Consider the following 9,669-nt stretch of genomic DNA (forward strand, 5'->3'; position numbering starts at 1 on the left):
AAAAGAAATAGAATAAATAAAAGTACGACGAGAAGAATCTAGAAAGCAGAGCTTAAACAACCAAATAGAAATCAGAGAAAAAGCAACCCGCATTGCTGCATGAAATACAAAACACTTGCACGAAACTAAATCACGTTTATATCGAGTACATTCCCCATGATGAAAGCGAGGTTGGAAAAAAATACTTACAAATAAGCCATTTGTAGGCCAATTGAGTTACAGAAAAAAAAAAAAGGATTCGGGCCGATTGATGCACGAATTTGTCAACAAACTACTCTGCAGTGAGCGCAAGACAGAGAGACAGCAGGGCATGCAAACCTGCCAAGCCCTTATCAGTGTTGCCTACCTTATTACAGACCAATTCAGACCTTATTGGTCACCCCGTGCCCTTATAAATCTCAACGTTCATCCTACAAAGTCCCATCACAAGGGAGAAACACAAACAAATCGAAATTTTTTTTTGCCTGTATTGAAACGGCTTTACACCGTATGGACCTGAAAACTCAATTTCTTTTTACACCAGGGGTGGGGAACGTCCGGCCCGCGGGCCGTGTAAGGCCCACGAAAACATTTAGTGTGGCCCTGCCAAGGCAACCGCAGGCGGGACTCGAAATTCAATAAATCTAGGAGCAAATCTGCAAAGCAGTTGTGAGTAGCAGCATCATCATCAACACCAGCTAACATCACACGCTTCGCCAAAGAGAAGCAGTTCCAGCCATCGCAGTAGGGGCGAGTTAATTAAATGTTTGACCCAATATAACAGGATCATTTTTAAGCTGATAATTTTGTATGGCCCGCAAATGATGTTATAAATATCCAAATGGCCCTTGGCAGAAAAAAGGTTCCCCACCCCTGAACCGTATGGGTTGACAGGTATGGGCATGGCCCAAAGGACACTGAGTGCAGATAGTGGCCGCCCACATATAACTGGGGAGCGGAGTGCGTCGGCTGGGGCCGAATGGAGGAAATTTATTCGTTGTCCTCAATTGGTTTGATATGATGTAGACTCTTGGTTCTTTCGGTAAAGTCACGTAGAAGGGAAATAATAAAATAATAAAACATAAAAATAATATAATGTTGTATTTTTATTATTTTATCATTTCCCTTCTACGTGACTTTACCGAAAGAACCAAGAAGATGAATCCCTGCAGTCACGAAAGCTTTAAATCGAAATGATGTAGACTGTCAGCAGCTTTTAACAGCATTTCTTAACGAAACGGCCCTTTTCAGTCATTGTTTCTGAAATACAAGAGCAATATTCTTCTCAACGATTTTGAACAAAATGTCATGGGAGAGGTCGCGAGAGGCACGAACGCGACCGATAACGCCCCCGGGGAACAATTCCTCTCCAAAACGAGCGTTGAGTAATGACTGCGTTGTGTGTTTAGTATGAGGTGTTAGCGAGCACCTCCTATGCAGCACTTGCCACAAAACTATGTTAAGGCTACATGGCGGGGGGGGGGGTGTTTTGTTTTTGTATGACGTCTGCTGCTGTTTGCAGTGCCCCTCAGACAAGCGGTCTGCAAGACTTTCGTGTTGTATAATGAAGACGATTACATTGTCGGGCAATATGAGTTCTCTCGGGGATGCGTAGATCGCCCTGAGAGGATTGATCTCATCGCGTAGTCGAGATTCGCTGTGGATGGACCGCGAAAACATGAAGGCAAATGCTCAAGAGTGTATCGCTCGACCATTAGCGTTTTCGTGGAGCGATATAAAGAGCATGAGATATCTACCAAGGGCACGTTAATGTCCTCTTCATTTGTTTTGTTATTCGAGAGAAGGTTGTCTTGTTTTATCGTCAAAAGCCACATCCAGAAATTGTACACTCTAGCCGAGAATAAGAAAACATTATTAATAGATTTAAACGTAGGCTTTCTTGACCAATTTTGTGATTCACAAATTAAGCTTCTTTTGGTTCAGATCGCAGAGATGTGTAAATTCACAACCATAAAAATATTCGGTTGTAAAGAAATTATATTTCTATACTCTTTGGTTCTTTCGGTAAAGTCACGTAGGTAAAAATAAAATAAATCACGACGTTTCGGGCGCAACACAAGCGTCCATCATCAGGTGGGAAAGCACGGTCCGCTGCTGCCGAGGCAGACTGTTTTAAAAGGTTTGAAATGGGAGTAGCTCAAGGATTATAAATCCTATTTTTACCACCACTAAATATATTCGCCTTTTTATTCAACACTTCTGACCAGCAAATCAGCTCTTAATGATTAAAGTGGTTCATCCGCATGGCTGTGCTGATGATGTCATGTGCACCTACTTAACACCTGATCGACGATGCTGTATGCAATCTCCAGCAAAACGTCGTGCAAATTTGTCGAAAATTTGCTTGCTTTTTCAACAATCTTCCATCTGGTTCGCCGACAAGCTGAATTATTGCATTGGCCGCCGGGTGTTGCCAGATAGACTTTACACTTCCATGAGAAACTTAATTGTGAATCGGAAAAAATCAACCGTGACAATTCAACCACCACACCGCAGGTCACAAAGCTTCTCTTTCCACTTCTTCCCCTCTCGCACCGCTCCACTTGGGAATTCCCTCCCATCGTCTCTTCCCCCCCTTCCCCACCCCCCGCCACCCCCCAAGCTCTTACAATAATAACGCGCTCTCATCTCGTACACTATCAACAATGCTTTTTGTTGCTGGCCGCTTGCCGTCATTGTGCTTTTGCTCCTGTGCTCGGCTAGCGCGATGTTTTTGTTTTTAAGAATTAGACTTTTTTGTTGTTATTGAATCAAACGCGTTTTTCGTTTCATCAGGTTTGGCGTACGCGCGCTGCCCAAGCGCAAGATGGTGCTAAAGCTCAAGGAAATCTACCACTACACACACCCGGGCCAGGACCCCAACCTAGACCCTGGGGATCGGCGGGCCGGCGCGGCGGCCGCGGTGGCGGCGGCACAGAAGAGGCCGCGGGGGAGAGGTCGCCCGCCGCGCTCGGGGCAGCCCGCGCCCACGCTCCCTCGCCCGCCGGTGGGGGGCAGCACCAGCGAAGAGACGGCCGCGTCGTCCGACGCGGAACGGCAGCTCCAGAACCAGTCGCAGGAGAGCACGAGGTCGTCACGCGTGTCCTCATCGCACACGGGCGAGGACTCGGACAGGTGAGGTCACATTCGCACAGGCCGAGCGGGGGGGGGGGGGGGTGCGCTGGGAAACGTTTCACACAGTTGTATCGGTCGCCTAGTGGCCAGAGTAGCCGCCGATGAACTCGTCTGCTTAAGTTCGACAGTTCTGTTCGCACCACCACGATGGAGTTGTTGCGGCAGGGCAGTAAAGACCCGTTGAGTTGTGGTGTCACAGTTCATTGAATTGTCAAAAAACACATTGTCACATTGCGAGCAATGACCTGTCAGCTAAAAAAAAAATCAGAAAGAAAACTAATAAACAACAAAAACGTTCGCGTGAAATTGACCACAGCTCTGGCAGGGAGGAATTCGCAGACCCGACGTTTCTCCTGGAGGAGGGCGTTAGCGGTGACGACGAGGAAGACGGCGGCGTAACGGCCTCCCAGCATGCCCTGCGCGCCGAGGAGAGGGAGGCGGCCGTTCTGGCGTTCATCCGTTCTCGTCCCGAACTGCACCGCGCCATGCTCCTCTACCGGCCCTTCGAGCTCTCCGAGCTGCAGTGCCAGATGCGCCAGGCTGGCCTGCGCGTGCCGGCCGCCGCGCTGCTCGACATCCTCGACGCGCTGTGCGTGACGTTCACCATGGCCGGCGCACGCCGCTCCAAGCAGTCGGGCCGGGCTAAGAGGGGCGGCAGAGGCGGCGGTGCCGGCCGTGGCAGCCCCGGGAAGCGCGGCAAAAGGAAAGCCAGCGTGACGTCCCCCCGAAAGGCGAAAAGGAAAAAGAAGGATGCGCCGATTTGATCTCGGCTTTCCACATGGGTCTGTGGGTGAGAAGCTCCCAGCATGTGGAGCGGAACGTCACACGCCATGCCGAACAGCGAGCAGCACAACCCAAAAACACATCGGAGAGCTGTACGGCACAATCGCAATGACCTACGCAGGAGCAATGTTGAGGCTGTCGGTATATTTCAAAGCCCAGCCGTTTGCCACTCGGTTTTTAAAAACCTGCTACGATATCATGGTGGATAATGCCTGGACTCCAGGGTCTTTCGAGGCAACAGTTGATGAATCATGTCGGTCTGAGAAACTCCCAAACCTTCTGACATTTGAGGTGGGCAGCAAGCGTGTTGTGAACACGTCCCCGCAGAAGGGAAATAATAAAATAATAAAAAATTAACAATAAAATAATTCTCACGACGTTTCGGCCACAACGCAAGCAGCCGAATTTAGCTAAATTCCTCTTGATATGCAAATTATTTCGTTTCATTCAGACGCTGTCTTCCCGACAGACCTGTTCTTCACCTGAGGACGGCTGCTTGCGTTGTGGCCGAAACGTCGTGAGAATTATTTTACTATGTTTTATTTTTATTATTTTATTATTTCCCTTCTACGTGACTTTACCGAAAGAACCAAGAAGATGAATCCCTGTCGTCACGAAAGCTTTAAATCGAAATAAAATACGTCCCTGCAGATTTTAAGAGCTGTCCTTTCGTATATGCGGGTGTTCTCCGGGCACTCTGGATTTCCGCTTAAAAAGCAACTCAACGGTGGAATTGGCCACTTGTTTGTAATCAAACGGAGTTTTCAGATTCAGTGGGCCATTCTATAAATAAATGACATTGTCATTGGTTTTTTTTTTTTCTCCCAATGGACCGCATTGTATATTACTGGCCACCGTGCGGCCGTGTGAGAGTGAGACCGACCGCTCGTGAGAAAACACCAAATTGGAGAACACCTCCAGCTGAGCGTTGTGCCGGCACTTGAAAAATAATTTAAAAGTAAATTGACGGCCTCGTCTGGAGTGAGCTGTGGCCCTCTGAAAGACTCATTATTTGAATGAAAACGTCTTAAAATAAAAACGCAATTCAGGACCATCCTGAAACAGAGTGCTATGACTCAACGTGGCATTCCTTTGATAAATAAGCAGTTTTTATTAAATGAATCCTCAATTGTAATTTTGGGGAATTTTTTTTTCTCTTAATGTATTCTCGCTTGTGCTATCGGCGTGACGTAATGAGCCGTAGAATCCATTTATAACTCTCACAAGGCAGTGCATGCATGTTCTTTAAGACGTCTACGTTATCCTTTGCGCAGTAGGAACCCCGTTTACCGCACACTGTTAAGTGATTTGTACATGATAGCCAATATTTAGTACTTCTCAGAGCTGGAAGTTATCCAAATTAAGTTATAAATATAATAAAAATGATAGTGTTTTTTTTTATGCCGTCATTAGCGACTGAGCTGAGACCCCCCACCACCTTGCTACCCCTGAGAATCCAGTTTTAATCACAGGTCACTGAAACAGATTGGTACCCGGGATCTCAGCAGGGCCAGCTCAGTGCTCTGACCTCTGTGTCCTGCGGTCACTTGCGCTGTTATCTTGACTTGCTATAAACTCGTGAATACTTTATGTATATAAACAAATGAAAGCAATCGTTATTTTGAACCTGAGCCCCAGGACAGTCTCCGAGAGACGAATGAATAGCTTACAAAGCGTGCCATTGACGATTGAAAGGCAGCTGAGTATATGATTGCTGCTGGGTGGCAATTGAGTCTCAGCAGTTAACACCACCAAACTCGTTGACTTTGGGGCAGAGGTCGCAATCGAGTACCCGATACCCGTACCCTACCCGATACCCGGCTACCCGTACTCGGCCGGGTACGGGTAGGTTACGGGTACCCGTTTGCGACCCTGGTGCGGCCGGGTACGGGTAAAGAATCAAAACCCGTTTGCGACCTCTGCTTTGGGGGGGAGGGGGTGGGATGGTGCTAATTTTAGGCCGAGTGGACCTGAGGGTGGCCATCATTGCTGAAGAAACGGATATGGAGCCCAAGTCAAGACTGACGGTTCAGAAAGCACACAAAATATATGTAAACGTTGCGTCTTCATATTTTTATTGGACAACATTCAAAAGTCGTTGCTCAAGTGACCTCTCTGTGTTTTGTTTTTAATATAAAACAACATATGGAGGACGATCTCAGACATAGATTTGCCTCTCTTCCCCCTCTCTCCACATCTCCTCTTTAATCTGTGGATAAATAGCATCAAATGCCGTGAACCTTTTTCTTCATGAATTGTGTTGAGATTTTGACAGATGCGCCCCGCACAGGATGTGAAAGCTGGCCTTGATAAAAAAAATAAAGATGAAATATAAATATCGCACGGGGAGGAAAGAAAAAAACAGACCCAACTAAACTTGTCGATGCTGCTGATAAAATATGTGAATGCGTTGTTGCGCTGGGGAGATCAATCTTGGAAGTGAGTGTGATAGCATTAGCCAGTTTTTTTATATTCCATCATCAGCGCTGCCATGTAATCGGGTGTTTGTAAAGAAGCATGGAGTCAATCAATCATCAATAGAGAGCAACCATCACGTTAATGCATTTTAATGTCATTGTGTAACTAGGTTACATGCTTGAAATATACAGAGATCAAAATTAACCTTTTTAAAAGGACTTTGAAACGTTGGTTATTTTTCACACACCTCTTTCGTTGGCGAATAGCTTGCCGACACGCACGTACTTTTTACTGACTGACCGTTCCATTTTCACGTCCGTCAATCAATGAAGGAGGCGTCAAGCGGGAGATGTACCGACGCCGCCTCCAATTAATGTTCGTGAAATTTTTTTTCCAAAATTTTACACTTTTTAGGACAAAAATATTATATTTAATTACCAATTGCTTAATGGTGCAATGCAATCATCTGACCCATAGGTGGCAGCCATCTCAAGCCAGAGGACGAGAGGACTCTAGCCGCTACGCATATAAAGGATTTATAGTGAAAAACTTTGTTTTTACGGGTTAATGTTTTAAGCAACATTGATCGCAGCAAACCCGTGTTGCCTGTTTTGCTTTCACCCTCGGTTCAACGAGCCACCGTTGTACAGCATGGCTTATGATACACGTGGGCTTCTGTGGCCTATTCAGTTGTCCTTATTACTCTCCAAAGCGTGACCTTTCGTTTCCCAGACAATTATGACTGATGCAATGAAATATTTTAGACCATTGCCCTTTTATATATATACACACTATCCTACCGCAGCCGAGCAATTATTTCCCGGCGTTCTCTCTCTCTGCAGAGTGCCCTCATCGTCTCTGCCTGTGCGCTCATCTCGGTTTGGTTGGGGGGGTGGGTGTAGAGGGTGGTGGGACAGATCGAAAAGAAATCGACCAGAACTCGTGGTAGATGAACATGGGAAACCTGCGTGCGTGTGGATAGTAAACGCAGTGCTTAATATCAACCACGACCGTCGGAGACGCTTTCGGGAAATGATTTGGCGCGTGCCCCCATATCAACCGAATTCTACACATCCATATTCTTGGGTTTTTTTTTGGTAAAGTCACGTAGGTAAAAAATTAAAATTAATAAAAGTTAAATAAAATAAAAATCACGACGTTTTGGAGGCAACACAAGCTTCCGTGTGTTGCCTCCGAAACGTCGTGATTTTTATTTTTTATTTTATTTTACTTTTATTAATTGTAATTTTTTACCTACGTAACTTTACCGAAAAAAACTAAGAATATGAATCCTTGCAGTCACGAAAGCTTCAAATCTAGAATCTACACATCCATCTCTACGTCGGAACAAATTTTTAAAAAAAATGTGTTAACTACTTTAGATTTTACCAGGTAAGGCCCGCTGAGCTATTGCAGCTCTTTTTCAGAAGCGACCTGGCCACAAATGATAGCTCAACGAAGTGTGGGAATTAGCCAAATACTCTTAAAAGGCATATTTATGATTGTGGAGGGAAATCTGAGACCCTGGAGAAAAATCCACGCGACCACGGGGAGAACACGCAAACTCCAAATCTACATGGTCCTGATCTAACCCACGACCTCGTGAGGCTGATGAACTTGTATAATCCACTGCTGGATGATGAAGTGTGCCCAATATCGTCAGATTGTTCGGTATAAAAAAAAAAATCAGTTTTTCTGTGGTCAAGCAGTCGTAATTACGAATGCGGCGACTTTGATTCACGCTATTGCACACTGCTGCCAACGTCCGTGTGAGACGCGAACTACCATTTAATGAGAAGAGAGCCAATATCGAGTATCTCATTTTGTAAGCAACACCTTGATATTCGCAATGGTATAATTGTGGTTATTACATTGCACCCGTCAATGATGGACAATTCGTAGACGTAATTGTTCGTGTGAGACACGAATTATCATTTAATGAGAAGAGAGCCAATATCGATAATCTCATTTTGTAAGCAACACCTTGATATTCGCAATGGTATAATTGTAGTTATTACATTGCATCCTTTAATGATGGACAATTCGTAGCACATTGTAATGCCATTACTCCAGGACTGGGTAGCCTGAATGACGACAGGTCACGTCCACGAGGCATGCAACAATTCGCCCTTCACCCCCTGAACCCCGGCGACCCCCCCAGTGATTCAAGGGGTCTCCAAGATTCAAGCGTTTATTCCTTCATGTCTTGACCCCCTCCCCTCCCCTCCCCCCTCATTTGTTCCCTGTCGCTCGTGGCAGTTTAGTTCAATCTCGTTAGCCTGACACGTGTTATAATATTTTTGTAACAATTTTTTTTTATTTTCAGCTACATAGCTCTCTTTTACAGAAGCGAACTGGCCACAAATGATAGCCCAACGAAGTAGCTCATCGTGTGGGAATTTATAGCGGACAAATACTTTGAAACGCACGATTCTAAACGTGGAGGGAAATCCGGAGGACCCAGAGAAAAATCCGCTCGAGAAGAGAGAGAGAGAGACACGAAAACTCCAAATATACAACAGGCGTCGGGGTCGGGATCGAACCGACGACCTCCTGTATACCAGGCGAGGTCGTTAACATCTCGCCACGGTGGCGCCCACGTAGTGTATGATTATAGCAAATATTTTGTAATTAACCGAATCTCAATGAACGTGGCGACAAGCCACGTTCATTGAGATTCGATGCATCATTAACCTGCACGCCTGGTCTTTTGGTGGTCACGATTCTTCGCAAAGGTGTTGTGGGGGGGGGGGGTAGTCGCGTGGAATTGACTTTGACTCCGAGCTGGTTCAATGTAGAACCCAAGAACCGCGACAGTGCCTCGGTAGCCCGCATGGCAGAGTGCAAACCGCGCCGTTTGTTTTGTCCTCCAAAACAACCAGACGTGATTTAGACTACGTGGTTCTCAACAAGGTGGGGGGGCGGGGGGGGGGGTATGCAGACCCCCTGGGGGTGCATGAGACGATTTATAAATGCATGAAATGATATCATACTTGCCGAGAGTAAATTGGTGAATAATCACGTGTGAATCTGCCAATATAAAATAACTACGAGAACGTTTAAAAATCCATATGGGGTAACCCCGAACGATGTAGAAGACCTTTCTAAACTCACCCATTGATCGTAAAACAACGCGGTGCCCTTTCGATTTAAAGCTTTCGTGACTGCAGGGATTCATCTTCTTGGTTCTTTCGGTAAAGTCACGTAGAAGGGAAATAATAAAATAATAAAAATAAAACATAAGATAAAATGCTCACGACGTTTCGGTCACAACGCAAGCAGCCGTCCTCAGGTGAAGAACAGGTCTGTCGGAAAGACAGCGTCATTCACATCATCATCATTAACATCAACATC

General features: G+C 45.8%; 1 protein-coding gene across 2 annotated transcripts in view; it reads left to right on the plus strand.

Annotated features, from left to right (window-relative positions):
• Positions 1 to 4,324, plus strand: part of SLX4 (SLX4 structure-specific endonuclease subunit) — a 29,868-nt gene extending 25,544 nt beyond the window's left edge. For both annotated transcript variants that reach the window (XM_061548851.1, XM_061548852.1), the window contains exons 16-17: positions 2,776 to 3,114; positions 3,431 to 4,324. In XM_061548851.1, the coding sequence (XP_061404835.1) occupies positions 2,776 to 3,114; positions 3,431 to 3,878 (787 nt within the window). In that variant the 3' untranslated portion in view covers positions 3,879 to 4,324. The remainder of the gene's footprint in view (positions 1 to 2,775; positions 3,115 to 3,430) is intronic.
• The last annotated feature ends 5,345 nt before the right edge of the window (positions 4,325 to 9,669 follow it).

This window comes from Lethenteron reissneri, chromosome 10 (genome assembly GCF_015708825.2).
Source record: "Lethenteron reissneri isolate LAM-NWPU_2019-01 chromosome 10, ASM1570882v1, whole genome shotgun sequence".
In the NCBI taxonomy this organism is placed as follows: domain Eukaryota; kingdom Metazoa; phylum Chordata; class Hyperoartia; order Petromyzontiformes; family Petromyzontidae; genus Lethenteron; species Lethenteron reissneri.